This window comes from Lonchura striata, chromosome 30, assembly GCF_046129695.1.
Source record: "Lonchura striata isolate bLonStr1 chromosome 30, bLonStr1.mat, whole genome shotgun sequence".
NCBI classification, from domain to species: Eukaryota; Metazoa; Chordata; class Aves; order Passeriformes; family Estrildidae; genus Lonchura; species Lonchura striata.
The window spans coordinates 1,602,139-1,619,316 of record NC_134632.1 but is presented as its reverse complement, the minus strand read 5'-3'; the positions used below and the strand labels follow the sequence as shown (position 1 = coordinate 1,619,316).

Genomic DNA, 17,178 nt, shown 5'->3' with positions numbered 1-17,178 from the left:
TCCCCTGGTGGGAAGAGATTCCAGCTCTCAGTGCTTGTTGCTCAACTGCCAGGTCTGCAGCAGTGTGAGGCGAGACCTGGGCTGAGGGCAAATCAGGGATACTGATGAGCCCAGGGCTCGGGAATCACCAAACATTGGTGCTCTGTGCGTCAGGGGCTTATCAAACACCACGCAGGGCACGTGAGCCTGCGCTTGTGCCTAGGGGTCCTGGGACCTGTGTTCCCTGGGGAAAGCTCTGTCATGCCCAGTGTGGCAGAGAAAAGGGGAGTGTGGCTCTGGAGGCAGCTTCAGGAGAGGCCAGGACTCAAGGAATCCTGGCAGTGCCAGGAATACAGGCATTTCTCTGCCCCAGTCACTCTGGGGCAGCATCTCTTACCGTGTCAGCAAACCAAGGATGTAGGGGAAGCACCCAACCTACGTGTCCACACTTCCAGTCACTTACTCAGTCTTTTTAGGAAGGAGACCGTGTCCTGGTAGCCCTGGACAAAAAAGCGGTCCATGACCTGTGAGGGGAGGCAGCAGTCAGTGCAGCTGGGCTGCTGCAGGGGCCTCACAGCTCTGGCTACCTGGAGGAGCTGCTCACCTGATGTGTGGGAACCTGAAAAATGTGCTGTAAGCGGCAGATGTTCATTTTTGAGATCTGTAAGGTACAGTCAGAGAGCTGGAAGGTCAGGAAGGCAGCGGGGCCATCCCTGGGGCAGATGTCGTATTCGCCGGCGAAGGCAGAGATGGTGATGGTGGTGCGGGACACAAAGTCGGCTCTCCACATGGCCAGCTCCCCGTCCACGTAGCGCTGGGAGACAGAACAGGGAGCCCTAAGCCCTCCCCTCGCAGGGAGAGCAGTGCTGCTCACATGGGCAAACGTGGGCCTTGTTCCCCAGCCAGGCCCACAGCAGACCAAGGTTCTGGGGCTCCACAGATCCTCTTCCAGGGAACTGCCCCACCTGCTGCTCCCATGCTCCAGGTCCACACCTGCCCTACTCCCTTCCCCCTGAAATCTGCAATGAACCTGGGAGGAAAGTGCAGCAGAACAGATGTGGGGTAACCCCGGGGGCAGGAGTAGATGGACAATCCTGTAGGAAGCTCAGTCCTGTCTGCAGTGAGGTCAGATTGTGGGGCCCTGTTCTTCCCTCTGCAGACACTGGGGGAACCCAGCCTTGAGCTACGTTGGTGGCAAACCCAGATAGAAAGGTCCTGAATGCCACCACTGGAGAAAGGAGAGAGGCTGGAGAGGCCCTGGGCCTGAGCTGGGACAGGGTCTCCAGATCACAAAGCTACTCACCACCCCACGGAACGTTGGAGGGATAATCCCAAAATAGGGTAGGAGGAAGCAACTGCAAATCACAGCCTGTGGGTGAGATAGGAAGGACAGAAATGAGTGAAGATCCCCAAAAATTGTTACCTTTGGGAGGGGTGGTTCATCTGTGAGTGCCAGAACAGCTGGGTTATTGGGCACCACGGACAAATTGGCACCATGCCATGTCATATGCCCACAGCCAGGGCAGAGTAGATGGAAGGGAACCTGTGAAATGCCTCAAATTGCTCTCTTCATGTTCAGCATAATTGAGGCGGTAATCAAAAGGGCTGATTTTTGAAAATTATTTCAGCTTGTCAGGATGCAGAGGGTGTCAAGGACAGAAATCATGGCATGGACTAGAATGGACCAGGGCCTGTTAGGATGAGACAAGGGCTGATGGTTTGTAACTACACGGGGGGAGATTGAGATATAGGGAAGATATTTTTTACCTTGAGGTTGTTGAGGCCCTGCACAGGTTGCCCAGAGAAGCTGGGCATCCTGGAAGCATGCAAGGCCAGGTAGGATGGGGCTTGAGACCAGCCTGGGACAGTGGAAGGTGTCCCTGCCCATGACAGGGTGGATCTTGATGAGCTTTAAGGTCCCATCCAACCCAAACCATTCTGTGCTTTTGTGCTGTGGGACATGGCCAGGCAGCAAATGTCTCCCAGCTCCTCCCTCACGGGCGGCTGCGGCTGCTCCCACCTGAATCAGCTCCTCCTTCGAGGCAAACTCGGACACTGTCACACATCTCCAGTCGTGCAGGCGGGTGAGGATAATGTGCAGCTTTCCAGACACCAGCTCGTGGGCATTTGGAGGCAGGAATTTCTCTAGGGCCTCCCTTAAGAGTCTAAGTACCTCTACGCCAGGGGGCAGGCCCCAGAGAATGATTTTCAAGCGATTTACGACATAATCCTTCACCTCATCTGAAGCAAAGCAAAGCAAAGCAATCATTCTTCATCCCTTATAATGTTATTTATTTGCATTTTGAGCTGCACTTCCACATGAGAGTGTGGTATTTTATCTAGCTGCTAAATGATTGCTTAGAGCTATTGTGCTTTTTCATTATGGCTGAAGGTCCCATGTGTGGACCCAACTTTTCCAAGGACTTTTAATATTGAATGAGGCAGAAGTATTTTGGTTTTTTTTTCCCACTTTCTCCCCATTTTCTGCACATGACATCGTAAAATATTTTGGACATATGGTAGAAAGTGGACAGGAAGCCTTTGTAGAATATTTACTCCTGTAAGCTCTGCATCTATGCCCTACTAATGTATCTTCTTTCTCCTCATTTTTTTGGGAATCTAGCAACAGTCTCAAATGCCTTATCAAGGAGAGCACCTCTCTTTCTTTTATTAATATGCTTGCCATAAATTCCCATTAAGAAAGTGCAATGACTGTTTTCCATGTGCTGCATAATTTACACATTTTCCGCTATTCAAGAAGGAAATAAAGTTTAAAAATCTGAGGAATTAACCATTGATAATGAAACAAAAATGTTTGGAACTCCAATATTCCCAGGTACTCCATCTCTTTGGACACAAAATAAAATGAAATCTGTAGCCCTTACCCACATCACATCCACACAATCCAGCTGTAGCTACAACAGATCCTGAAGATGCTCCATAGATCCTGTGTGCAGATTTCATTATGTCAGGAGACAAGTCCCGCAAAGCAGATAACACTCCAGCTTGGTATACACCCATGAAACCACATCCTCTAAACAGGATAGAGTAAGGTCTTCCCTCTTTACCACTTATTTTCAGCATCTCTGCTAACTCCAAGCACCCCAACAACAAGGAAAGAGCTGCCCAACAGCTTTAGTGGGTTGTCCAGAGCCAGGCAGCGCTCAGCTGTTGCTCTCTTTCCAACCACACTCTCACTGTCTTATATCCCTCTGGGCCAAAGGTGCAGTGAAACAGCAGCAGTGGGCAGAAGTGGATGATGTGATGTCCTAATGCTCATTAAAATAAGATTACTGCATTGCAGGGTGCCTGAGGTGAGCACTGGCAGCCCCAGGCGATGGGGACAGCCACATGTCACACTGATGTGTTGGGGGAGCAGCCCAGGGGTCTGATGCTCCCCAGGACTGAGCCTTCATGAGGGAAAAGCTGCTTCCCAAAGTGGTAAACTGCTTCAGTGATACCCTGGAGTTCCAGCACAAAATTCCAGCCCCTTGGGCAGTAGGAATTCTCAAATATTCCCGGGCACAAAAGAGTCTTGCAAGCTGCTGCTCAAAACACTCTTGCCCCATTTGCAACAGGTTGCCAAACCTCATCACATGGAATGGAGAAGGTGGCTGGATTACTAAAGAAATCTAAAACCAGTTAGTTTTCCTTGTTTCACAATTTTTGTTTGCTTACAGAAGGGTAAAAATACAGAGTCCAAGCAACAACTGATGGTTTCACCTGCTTCCTAGATGGCTGAAGTTTCAGTAGAGAAAGAGGTTGATAAAGAAGGAAAGACTGGGGAAAAACATCTGACAAACACAGGGATTTGTTGGTTATCCATGTAGAAATGCAAAACCTTCTAAGCTTTGCTGCTGGGTGAGACACTGGGAAGCTGCTGGTGGGAAAAGCAGCGCTGAGAGCTGGGCAAGAGAGAGGCAAGTGGCCAGCACAGCCAATAACAACTTGGACATGCCTCTCCTGATATACACAGAAATCTCCCCAACACCTTCAGGCAAAATGCTCCCAAGGCCACCAGGAGTGCTTCTCTCCCTCTTGCTGTGTGCCAGGGCAGTGCTGGAGTGATTTGGATGCAGCCCTGCTCTCTGTGAGGGGGCTGCAAAACAGCCCTGAGGCTGAGGGAGCAGCTGTGCTGGACCTGCTGGGCTGGCAGGGCTGTGGGCTCCACTAAGCCCAAAGCATCAGCGCAAGGTTAATCCAGCCCCAATTCCACACGGGAGCAGTGTCTGCCACCAGCCAGGAGCCAAGGCCCTGAGCTCCTTGCACACACCTTGCAGGTCCTGCTGCTGAGCAGCAAAGTAAAACTGAAGACTCGAGAGGCATAAATATATCCCATGCCTAATCAGGAGGACAAATGCACTGGAAATAATTTTCCATTGACTCTTGAGTGCAAGGGTCCCCTAAGAATTGACTGCAATGAGAAGAGTCAACTTCAGAAGCAGCTTCTGGTGCAGGAGGGAAGGGGCATTTGGAATGCATGGGTGAGGCACACAAAGCTCTTGAGCTTAAGGAAAAACTTTCTGGCCACGTGCATGGCTTGTGGAAAATCCCAGAGCCAGTCTGGGAGCAGCACCAGCATTCCCAGTGCTTCAAGCCTTGTGTTCAAGCCTCCTGCCCTCAGTCAGCAGCACGAGAAGGAACTAGAAATGTGACCCATGATTGCACTGCTTTCCACATACAGCTGGAGAGCTCTGGCACTCCAGTCCCAAACCAAAGCCACGGATCACACCACATGGGCCAGGTCTTACTCTTAATTGCACCTCTGCAATATTGAGAGAGTTTGTAAATCCCTTTGTTTTGCCTTCTTACCCAATCTTGCAGCATCAAGAAGTAAAAAGTGTATATCTTGGAAGAGCAGAAGGAAGCCAAGAGTGTGCCTGCTGATTCCCTCCTAGCATTAGTGCCACGTCTCCCTGGCTTTCAAAGGCTTGGACTGTCCCAGGTGTCTTCCAAAGGGAGCAGGGAGTTAGAAAAAATGTAGGTGGGTGCAGTTGTTGTCAGAGTGAGGCACCAGGGCTCCAAATAGGTGGGGTTTGGAAAGCAGCAATCCAGGTGATCAGAGAAGGAGTGACCCAGGTGGCATAAACAGTGATTGGGAAATGCTGCTGTGGAAATGCAGAAGTTGTTTCTTGTCCTCTCTCTGCCCTGCCCCAGGATGGGACACAGGCTGTGTGTGTCCCTGAGTGATGCCCTGTGTTTCAAGCATGTTGTTTTACCAGGCCAAACACCCTCATGGCATTTGGCATTTCCCCATCACTGGGTCAGAAACCACTGGGAGGGACCCTGCCCATCTGTCCCTCATTTTTTCATCCTGGCTTTGGGGACAAATGTCTCCAGTCCTGCTTCCCCACACAGCAGCCTGGTCTCAATGCCTCCTGCTCCCATGGATAATTGGAAATACCCTGTGATGCTGCAGGGTCTGAAACAGGGAATCTGACCATTCTCTACAGCTACAGCAGGGCGAGAAGAAAGAACTGAGGAGCAGAAAGACACCAATGCAGAAAGGCAAAAATGCAGTTCTGTGTTGGGTTGAAATCTTCCCATGTAAGAATCTCATCTTAGCAAACCCCAGTCTGGGTTTCTCTCCTTCATGAAAGCTGGATTTTATTATTTGTGTTTAAACAGTCTGTGATGAATCAAGGCATTTCCACGGCAGCTCCCCAGCTGAGTGCACTGGAACAGGAGCAGAATAAAGGAGTGGCTCTGGCAGGGGTCTGAACTTTGCCATGCTGGGGCCTTGCTCACCTGTGTGTGCTCACCTGGGCCCCTCAGTTGCCTCTTGGCTGCTCCGTGTTTCCTCACATGCCAGTGGCTGCCTCCTCAGCAGGCAGGGCTGACACTGGCCTAGGGAGCACATTCCCATCCCTGCCCTCCCACCAGGACACAGATTTTAGCAGAGTTGACAACACGAGTGATGTTTTTGCCACTGATGTCGCAGGCAACCTTTCTTCGAGGTGGGAAAGAAAAGAGTGGAAATGATGCACCCTGGTCCTTGCCTCACTAATTGGTATTTCTGTGGCTTTGACAGCTCCCAGAACGTGCCCCAGCACACTTACCTTTCCTTCTACCGAGAGTGTGGCACAGGAACCTCCAGCCTATCTTCTGTTCGGCATTAAGCAGAGGAACCTTTTCCCTGCTGCTGTGACAAACACCTCATCTGGGCACACGAGGAGATGATGTCAGTGCCCAGGGCAGTTATGAGAGCTGCGCTGACAGAGATGAAATGGTGACTTTGGCACGGTGACTTCACCCAGCTCTGGAGCAGCGCCTGGTGCTCCCAGCCAAGGGCAGGCCTCTGCAGGACAGACCTTCCTGCTCAGCTGCACCCTGGGCACAGAGCACCAGGAAATGTTGGAGCAGATCACCTCTAGCTGGAAGGAGTTCTGGCAGGCACAGCTTCATGTCAGGCCAGAAGAGATTCCTTAGCCTTGCCTGAGCCTTAGGATTACCACTAAGACATTCACTAAGAGAATGGTTTGGCCTGGAAGACACTTTAAACCATATCCAGTTCCACCTCTGCCATGGCAGGGACACCTTCAGTAACCCAGATTGCTCCAAGCCCTGTCCAACCTGGCCTTGAAATAATGACACACCAGAGCCCAAGGGGGAGTCCTGCACGATGTAGGCACAGCTAGACTGCTGGCTTAAAGGTAAAAGGAAAAGCTCAGCCTAGATGGATTTCCGGCCAAATGACAGCCTGGGAGGCTCTGGTGCAGGGGCTGCTGCTCAGCAGCAGGAGGATGATGTTCCTACAGAACCGTGGAATCATTGACTCATGGAATGGTTTGGGCAGGAAGAGACCTTCATGCTCATCTCATTCCACCCCCTGGCACGGGCAGGGACAACTTCCATTAGAGCAGATTTCTTCAAGCCCTGTCCAGCCTGGCCTTGCTTCAGGTGCTCCTCGGTGAATCCGTATTCCCTGGATTAACCCTTTTTTCCTGGGTTCAGTTGCCCCCGCTCCGGGCCTGCTTTTCCCGTTGCTCTGAGGGCTCGGCAGCTCCCGCCCCTGGTGCTCTGAGGGCTCGGTGGTTCCCGTTCCTCCAAGGGCCCTGAGGGCTCGGCTGTTCCCATTCCCGTTCCTCCAAGGGCCCTGAGGGCTCGGCTGTTCCCATTCCCGTTCCTCCAAGGGCCCTGAGAGCTCGGCTGTTCCCTTTGGTCTGAAGGCTCGGCCGTTCCCGTTTCCGCCCCTGGCGCTCTGAGGGTTCGGCTGTTCCCATTCCCGTTCCCATTGCTCTGAGGGCTCGGCCGTTCCCATTCCCGTTGCTCTGATGCCTTGGCTGTTCACCTTTCCATTGTTGTGAGGGCTCGGCCGTTCCCATTCCCTTTGCTCTGAGGGTTCGGCTGTTCCCATTCCCATTGCCCTGAGGGCTCAGATGTTCCCGTTCCCGTTGCTCTAAGGGCTCGGCCATTCCCGTTCCCTTTGCTCTGAGGGTTCGGCTGTTCCCATTCCCATTGCCCTGAGGGCTCAGATGTTCCTGTTCCCGTTGCTCTAAGGGCTCGGCCATTCCCGTTCCCTTTGCTCTGAGGGTTCGGCTGTTCCCATTCCCATTGCCCTGAGGGCTCGGCTGTTCCTGTTCCCACTGCTCTGAGGGCTCGGCTGTTCCAGTTCCCATTCCCGTTCCCATTGCTCTAAGGGCTTGGCCGTTCACGTTCCCATTGCTCCAAGGGCTCGGCTGTTCCTGTTCCCATTCCCGTTCCCATTGCTCTAAGGGCTTGGCCGTTCACGTTCCCGTTCCCGTTCCCGTTGCTCTGAGGGCTCGGCCGTTCCCGTTCCCGTTGCTCTGAGGGCTCAGCTGTTCCCATTCCCATTACTGTTCCCGTTGCTCCAAGGGCTCGGCTGTTCCTGCCCCTGGTGCTCTGAGGGCTCGGCCGATCCTTCTGCCCTCACTGCTGCCCTTTGACAACTTGGCGGCTGCAGCAAGCCTCGTCCCTTTGCATACATCGTGGGAGTATTTAGTAACGCAGGTAAGGCTTGTTAATTTGTGGTGATTGCTATGAATAAATATTTTTTTTGCCAGATGTTCCATTCTCTCTGCACAGCCCAGACCATGTCTGACACTGATGATGAAGCTGGGCCTGTTGTCACCAACACCCACTGTGTGCTGGTGCTCCCAAATCAAGGAGGATTTTGAGAATCCCACACTGGTTTAGGTGGGAAGGGGCCTCAAAGCTCATCTCCTTTCACTTCATTCCATAGGGTGAGGACATGGAGATGTTTCAGCAGATCATCATCAGCTGGAAGGTGTTTGGGCTGGCTCAACTGAATTTCAGCCTAGAAGAGATTCCTTAGTCTCTGTGAGCCCTTAGGATCACCCAGTGATACCAGAAAGACACTTGAAAAGTAGATCACAGAATCCCAGAATGGTTTGGGTTGGAAGAGACCTCAAAGCTCATCCTGTCTCAACCCCTGCTATGGCAGGAACACCTTCACTATCCCAGGATGCTCCAAGCGGGTAGCCAGTGACCTTGTCCTGTGCTGGCAGTTCCTGATGAGGGGTCCCTCTCCAGCTTCCCTGTAGCCCCTTCAGCTCCCTGCACAGGCTGTGAGGTCTCCACACAACCTTCTCTTCTCCTGGCTGAACAGCCCCAACTCGCTCAGCCTGTCTCCATAGGGGAGGTGCTCCAGTCCCCCTATAACGTTCTGGCCCATTCTGATGCATCCCGTTTGCATTGGATCCTGTCTGCTCCTGTCTTGCATCCATCCTGGATGGATTTCACTTCTCAAGCACTGCAGCCAAAGGCAGGCTGCTCCAATCCAGCTGTTCCTGCCACAGGGCAAAGTGAAAGGCTCAGAGACACCCAGGCCTCCCCAGGCAGGAACAATCAGTCCATCATTTGCTTTTGCACCTCTGCTCCCTCCCACTTATCCAACAGCTCCTTCTCCAGGTTGCTGCAAGCACCATCCCCACCTCCAGGCAGGATATTACCATTCAGTGAGCCTGAGGCAGCTACCCTATTGAAATGAGCATTAAAATCTACCAGAGCAAATTCTCATCTAGGAATTGGACTTCCAAATCCATTAGATGCATCTGCAAACCTTAGACACAAACAGGAGCACAGTTTGAAATGCCCAGCATGTCTCCCCTGCCCCATCTGGTGCTTGATCATAAGCAATGAGAAAAGCTTTGTAAAGTTAAAAAAAAAATCCATCTACAAGGAATCCCCAAACTAAAATGGTTTTGGGTTTTGCTTTATTAATCTCTCATCTTTTCAAGCAAGCAGAGCTGGTGCTGTCTCCTCTTGGAGACACGAGCTTGGAGCTAATGGCAATGGAGACTGACAGAGGCAATGGATAGAGGCAAAGTTTGGCATTGATTGGAATCATCTTGTGCAGGAGCTTGTTTCACCGCAAGGAAGCAAAGTGGGAAGCCCAGCTGCACCCAGTGGGGTTAGAACCAGCCTGGAATGCCTCCTCTGGGGGTGGATCATGGGAATCATCCGGGGCTGAGGCCCTGCCTGTGCTGTGGCATTGCTGGCAGCGCCCATGTGCTCCTCAGGGCAGGTCAGGCTCAGCCTTCAGGCTGGGTTCCAAGTTGCTCATTGGGTTTTTAAAGCAGAAACTGGGGCCAAAAGCAGCAGAAGGCTCAGAAATGCTCTTCTGTAGCCGAGCTGGTCCTAAAGGGAATAAAACCACGTTGGTCGGTCTGACAGACACCTCTGGCAGTTCCTGTGGGACAAAGTGGATGCCGTGGGAGAAAGTGCCTGGTGAGAGCTGCTTCCCTTCCTCCCGATGTCTGAAGGGCAGCCCGTTTTGGTATCCTCAAAATATTACCCTTTGTACCCCCATCGTGTTGCTTGTCTCCTTCTGCTTTGAACTCAGCAGGAATGTGAAGCCTGAGGTGGATGGGATGAGAGTCTGGAGACAAGCCAAGGCAGCAGAGCTCCCTCTGGAGCTGGAGCCCGCTGCAGCTCTAGAGGGAAGAGTGCTTGAGTCCGATCCTTGAAACTGAGCCCAACAAAGCCAAGCACGTGCCCAGTCCTGCCTGTGGCTCTGGCTGTTGGCTGCAGGTGCTCTATGCCAGACTGGGTTTCCAGTCTGGGCACGAAGGAGGGTGCAATTCCTTGTGCAGTTGTTCTGCTGGGCACACAGATAAGTGGCTACTGGATAACCTGCTAGTGCAGCCTGAGCCTCGTGGGATTGCAGGCTGCAGACACTTGTCCAAGGAATCAAGTAGAAGTTGTTCACAAGTTTATCCCCCTGCTGCTTTGGTAGCATCACTGCTGTTCTGGCATTGCACAGAGAAACAGTGAAAGAGCCTTTTCCTGACCTTGATCAGTAGGGCATTTCCTTCCCAGAACTGGAGAATGTGATGTGCTTCTGCTCTGGAGGTGGAGAGCCTGGACTCTCTCCTTGATTGCTCTCTGGCCTATCAAATGAGTCTTGTTTCCTTCCATAGGAGGAATTTTTCACCTCAGGCTGGTTAAAAACCTTGCAGCCCAGCTGCAAAGCAGAGGCAGCGATTCCTGACAGCCCAGAGCTGCCCAACTTCCAAAGAAACCTCATTCCCACCCTGTTGCTTCCAAAAGCTCCACATAGGTCAGACTGATGGTGCCTTTATAAAAGCAACCAGGGAAGCAACTTCTACAGCCTAACACTGTGTCCTGCACTGCTTAGTGGGTTGAGAGTTGGCTTGTTTTCAAAGGAAATCTCTTTCTTGGTTCCACTTTATGTTTTCCAAACTCTTGTTTTTTGATCTGGAATGGTAATGGTCCTAGTCTTTCCCATTTATATTCCTCATTTCTTCTAGTCCTTCCAGATATACCTGATTGTATAATTTTTCAGTTTTCATCTAATTTATGTGGCTGCATTTTAAATAATCACCATGTTGAAAAAGCAGAGTGATTTCTAGTAATTTGATGAATTCTGAATTGTTGAAAGACTCAGAAGGAAAGAGAAAATAGAGAGTAAAATGGAAATAAATATTGCATTTCATCAGATGATTCTTGCTAGTTTTTACTAACAACAAACTGGAAATAGAAATACTGTATGGATTGTCTGGTTTTCCATGCAAAACTAAAATGGGAGCAGGCATTATTTTGCACAGAATTGCAGAAAACTATAAGTTTAGCATTTAAACCTGCCTTGTGTTCCTTGAAAATGATGCAGCTAGAAGTTTACCTGCAGCTGTAATATGCTTTCCTTGCACTTTGTGTTTGTGTGGCTGCAGCCAGAGTTCCTAAGGAGAAGTTTGGATTTGGCTGGCACAGCAAAGGCAGCTGGAACCCTTGAGACACCCCTAAAGAAGGGATGTGTGGGCAGAACCTGTTCTTACCTCACTGGGTGAGTGAATACATGGCCTTCTCCATGGAAGGAGCTCCTTGTCCATGGAGCCCTTCTGACCCAGCCACCAATGAAGTCCTCAGTGCTCACCCCAATCCAGAGTGAGCAGGGCTCAGTGTGAGGCCTCACTTGTAACCCCTGAGGTGAGAGGGAAGTTTCTCCCATCCCTGTCCATTCTCACCGGCCCCAGAGCCTGTTTGGGCACTGACAGCCCTGGGCAAGTGTCACTTGAAAATGGATGGGGTAAAGGAAGAGCTGGTTCTTTACCTTCCTGGGGGTGGAGAAGGTGTTGTGGGGCTTCCTATTCTTCCTTATCTGCTGCCTGGAGGATTCCTGGATTCTCTTTGTTGTCATCCTCATGATTGGTGGCTCTGGAGTGAAAAAGCCTCAGTCGTGGCTTCAGGTGCAGGGTCTCGTCACCTTTCTGATTTGATTCATTGGCCAAGGAAAGTGTGAAGCCCTCAAAGTAATTCACCTGGAAATCCCCTGGTGGGAAGAGATTCCAGCTCTCAGTGCTTGTTGCTCAACTGCCAGGTCTGCAGCAGTGTGAGGCGAGACCTGGGCTGAGGGCAAATCAGGGATACTGATGAGCCCAGGGCTCGGGAATCACCAAACATTGCTGCTCTGTGCATCAGGGGCTTATCAAACACCACGCAGGGCACGTGAGCCTGCGCTTGTGCCTAGGGGTCCTGGGACCTGTGTTCCCTGGGGAAAGCTCTGTCATGCCCAGTGTGGCAGAGAAAAGGGGAGTGTGGCTCTGGAGGCAGCTTCAGGAGAGGCCAGGACTCAAGGAATCCTGGCAGTGCCAGGAATACAGGCATTTCTCTGCCCCAGTCACTCTGGGGCAGCATCTCTTACCGTGTCAGCAAACCAAGGATGTAGGGGAAGCACCCAACCTACGTGTCCACACTTCCAGTCACTTACTCAGTCTTTTTAGGAAGGAGACCGTGTCCTGGTAGCCCTGGACAAAAAAGCGGTCCATGACCTGTGAGGGGAGGCAGCAGTCAGTGCAGCTGGGCTGCTGCAGGGGCCTCACAGCTCTGGCTACCTGGAGGAGCTGCTCACCTGATGTGTGGGAACCTGAAAAATGTGCTGTAAGCGGCAGATGTTCTTTTTTGAGATCTGTAAGGTACAGTCAGAGAGCTGGAAGGTCAAGAAGGCAGCGGGGCCATCCCTGGGGCAGATGTCGTATTCTCCGGCGAAGGCAGAGATGGTGATGGTGGTGCGGGACACGAAGTCGGCTCTCCACATGGCCAGCTCCCCGTCCACGTAGCGCTGGGAGACAGAACAGGGAGCCCTGAGCCTTCCCCTCGCAGGGAGAGCAGTGCTGCTCACATGGGCAAACGTGGGCCTTGTTCCCCAGCCAGGCCCACAGCAGACCAAGGTTCTGGGGCTCCACAGATCCTCTTCCAGGGAACTGCCCCACCTGCTGCTCCCATGCTCCAGGTCCAAACCTGCCCTACTCCCTTCCCCCTGAAATCTGCAATGAACCTGGGAGGAAAGTGCAGCAGAACAGATGTGGGGTAACCCCGGGGGCAGGAGTAGATGGACAATCCTGTAGGAAGCTCAGTCCTGTCTGCAGTGAGGTCAGATTGTGGGGCCCTGTTCTTCCCTCTGCAGACACTGGGGGAACCCAGCCTTGAGCTACGTTGGTGGCAAACCCAGATAGAAAGGTCCTGAATGCCACCACTGGAGAAAGGAGAGAGGCTGGAGGGGCCCTGGGCCTGAGCTGGGACAGGGTCTCCAGACCACAAAGCTACTCACCACCCCACGGAACGTTGGAGGGAAAATCCCAAAATACAGTGGAACATAGCCACTGCACATCACAGCCTGTGGGTGAGACAGGAAGGACAGAAATGAGTGAAGATCCCCAAAAATTGTTACCTTTGGGAGGGGTGGCTCATCTGTGAGTGCCAGAACACGGTCCCCCAGCTGGGTTATTGGGCACCACGGACTAATGGGCACCAGACCATGTCAGATGCCCACAGCCAGGGCAGAGAAGACGGAAGGGAACCTGTGAAATGCCTCAAATTGCTCTCTTCATGTTCAGCATAATTGAGGCGGTAATCAAAAGGGCTGATTTTTGAAAATTATTTCAGCTTGTCAGGATGCAGAGGGTGGCAAGGACAGAAATCATGGCATGGACTAGAATGGACCAGGCCTTGTTAGGATGAGACAAGGGCTGATGGTTTGTAACTACACGGGGGGAGATTGAGATATAGGGAAGATATTTTTTACCTTGAGGTTGTTGAGGCCCTGCACAGGTTGCCCAGAGAAGCTGGGCATCCTGGAAGCATGCAAGGCCAGGTAGGATGGGGCTTGAGACCAGCCTGGGACAGTGGAAGGTGTCCCTGCCCATGACAGGGTGGATCTTGATGAGCTTTAAGGTCCCATCCAACCCAAACCATTCTGTGCTTTTGTGCTGTGGGACATGGCCAGGCAGCAAATGTCTCCCAGCTCCTCCCTCATGGGCGGCTGCGGCTGCTCCCACCTGAATCAGCTCCTCCTTCGAGGCAAACTCGGACACTGTCACACATCTCCAGTCGTGCAGGCGGGTGAGGATAATGTGCAGCTTTCCAGACACCAGCTCGTGGGCATTTGGAGGCAGGAATTTCTCTAGGGTCTCCCTTAAGGCTCTAAGTACCCGTCCTCCAGGGACCATCCCCCAGAGAGAGATTTTGAAGCGGCTGAAGAAGTACTCAATCACCTCATCTGAAGCAAAGTAAAACAAAGCAATCATTCTTCATCCCTTATAATGTTATTTATTTGCATTCTGAGCTGCACTTCCACATGAGAATGGGTTATTTTATCCAGCTGCTAAATGCTTATTTAGTGCCATTGTGTTTTTTTCAACAGGGCAGAAGGTCTCATGTTTGGACCCAACCTTTCCAAGGACATTCAATAGTGTAGAAGACAGAAGTATTCTGTTTTTTTTTTTTTCACATTTCTCCTCATTTTCTGCATAAGACACCTTAAAACTTTTTGGACATATGGTAGAAAATGGACAGGAAGCCTTTGTAGAACATTTCCTCCTGTTAGTTCTGCATCTATGCCCTGCTAATGTGATTTCATCCCATTGTTGCTTTGGGAATCTATCAACCATCCCCAGTGCCTTATCAGGGAGTGCATATCTGCTTCTTTTTCTAGATATGCTTGCCATGAATTCCTGTTAATAAGATGCAATGAGTATATTGACACTCTTTTATCTTTGCTGCTTAGTTCACCCGTTCTTTTCAACATTCTAGAAGCCAATAAGGTTTAAAAATCTGAGGATTTAACCACTGATAATGAAACAAAAATATTTGGAACTCCAATATTCCCAGGTATTCCATCTCTTTAGACACAAAATAAACAGAAATCTGTAGCCCTTACCCACATCACATCCACACAATCCAGCTGTAGCTACAACAGATCCTGAAGAAGCTCCATAGATCCTGTGTGCAGATTTCATTATGTCAGGAGACAAGTCCCGCAAAGCAGATAACACTCCAGCTTGGTATACAATCATGGAACTACATCCTCTAAACAGTATAGAGTAAGGTCTTCCCTCTTTACCACTTATTTTCAGCATCTCTGCTAACTCCAAGCACCCCAACAACAAGGAAAGAGCTGCCCAACAGCTTTAGTGGGTTGTCCAGAGCCAGGCAGCGCTCAGCTGTTGCTCTCTTTCCAACCACACTCTCACTGTCTTATATCCCTCTGGGCCAAAGGAGCAGTGAAACAGCAGCAGTGGGCAGAAGTGGATGATGTGATGTCCTAATGTTCATTAAAATAAGATTACTGCAATCCAGCGTGCCTGAGGTGAGCACTGTCAGCCCCAGGCGATGGGGACAGCCACATGTCACACTGATGTGTTGGGGGTGCAGCCCAGGGGTCTGATGCTCCCCAGGACTGAGCCTTCGTGAGGGAAAAGCTGCTTCCCAAAGTGGTAAACTGCTTCAGTGATACCCTGGAGTTCCAGCACAAAATTCCAGCCCCTTGGGCAGTAGGAATTCTCAAATATTCCCGGGCACAAAAGAGTCTTGCAAGCTGCTGCTCAAAACACTCTTGCCCCATTTGCAACAGGTTGCCAAACCCCATCACATGGAGTGGAGAAGGTGGCTGGATTACTAAAGAAATCTAAACCCAGTTAGTTTTCCTGGTTTCACAATTTTTGTTTGCTTACAGAAGGGTAAAAATACAGAGTCCAAGCAACAACTGATGGTTTCACCTGCCTCCAGATGGCTGAAGTTTCAGTAGAGAAAGAGGTTGATAAAGAAGGAAAGACTGGGGAAAAACATCTGACAAATGCAGGGATTTGCTGGTTATCCATGTAGAAATGCAAAACCTTCTAAGCTTTGCTGCTGGGTGAGACACTGGGAAGCTGCTGGTGGGAAAAGCAGCGCTGAGAGCTGGGCAAGAGAGAGGCAAGTGGCCAGCACAGCCAATAACAACTTGGACATGCCTCTCCTGATATACACAGAAATCTCCCCAACACCTTCAGGCAAAATGCTCCCAAAGCCACCAGGAGTGCTTCTCTCCCTCTTGCTGTGTGCCAGGGCAGTGCTGGAGTGATTTGGATGCAGCCCTGCTCTCTGTGAGGGGGCTGCAAAACAGCCCTGAGGCTGAGGGAGCAGCTGTGCTGGACCTGCTGGGCTGGCAGGGCTGTGGGCTCCACTAAGCCCAAAGCATCAGCGCAAGGTTAATCCAGCCCCAATTCCACACGGGAGCAGTGTCTGCCACCAGCCAGGAGCCAAGGCCCTGAGCTCCTTGCACACACCTTGCGGGTCCTGCTGCTGAGCAGCAAAGTAAAACTGAAGACTCGAGAGGCATAAATATATCCAATGCCTAATTGGGAGGACAAATGCACTGGAAATAATTTTCCATCGACTCTTGAGTGCAAGGGTCCCCTAAGAATTGACTGCAATGAGAAGAGTCAACTTCAGAAGCAGCTTCTGGTGCAGGAGGGAAGGGGCATTTGGAATGCATGGGTGAGGCACACAAAGCTCTTGAGCTTAAGGAAAACATTTCTGGCCACGTGCATGGCTTGTGGAAAATCCCAGAGCCAGTCTGGGAGCAGCACCAGCATTCCCAGTGCTTCAAGCCTTGTGTTCAAGCCTCCTGCCCTCAGTCAGCAGCACGAGAAGGAACTAGAAATGTGACCCATGATTGCACTGCTTTCCACATACAGCTGGAGAGCTCTGGCACTCCAGTCCCAAACCAAAGCCACGGATCACACCACATGGGCCAGGTCTTACTCTTAATTGCACCTCTGCAATATTGAGAGAGTTTGTAAATCCCTTTGTTTTGCCTTCTTACCCAATCTTGCAGCATCAAGAAGTAAAAAGTTTATATCTTGGAAGAGCAGAAGGAAGCCAAGAGTGTGTCTGCTGATTCCCTCCTAGCAATAGTGCCACATCTCCCTGGCTTTCAAAGGCTTGGACTGTCCCAGGTGTCTTTCAAAGGAAGCAGGGAGTTAGAAAAAATGTAGGTGGGTGCAGTTGTTGTCAGAGTGAGGTACCAGGGCTCCAAGAAGGTGGGGTTTGGAAAGCAGCAATCCAGGTGATCAGAGGAGTGACCCAGGTGGCATAAACAGTGATTGGGAAATGCTGCTGTGGAAATGCAGAAGCTGTTTCTTGTCCTCTCTGTGCCCTGCCCCAGGATGGGACACAGGCTGTGTGTGTCCCTGAGTGATGCCCTGTGTTTCAAGCATGTTGTTTTACCAGGCCAAACACCCTCATGGCATTTGGCATTTCCCCATCACTGGGTCAGAAACCATTGGGAGGGACCCTGCCCATCTGTCCCTCATTTTTTCATCCTGGCTTTGGGGACAAATGTCTCCAGTCCTGCTTCCCCACACAGCAGCCTGGTCTCAGTGCCTCCTGCTCCCATGGATAATTGGAAATACCCTGTGAAGCTGCAGGGTGTGAAAC

The 17,178-nt window shown here is 51.2% G+C and overlaps 1 protein-coding gene across 1 annotated transcript in view; it reads left to right on the top strand.

The window, feature by feature from the left end:
* The window catches only part of LOC110473035 (patatin like domain 1, omega-hydroxyceramide transacylase), a 36,536-nt gene extending 22,211 nt beyond the window's left edge, over positions 1-14,325 (top strand). The window contains exon 9 of the mRNA XM_077789056.1: positions 14,123-14,325. Coding sequence (XP_077645182.1) covers positions 14,123-14,171 — 49 coding nt within the window. The 3' untranslated portion in view covers positions 14,172-14,325. The remainder of the gene's footprint in view (positions 1-14,122) is intronic.
* Positions 14,326-17,178: the final 2,853 nt, after the last annotated feature.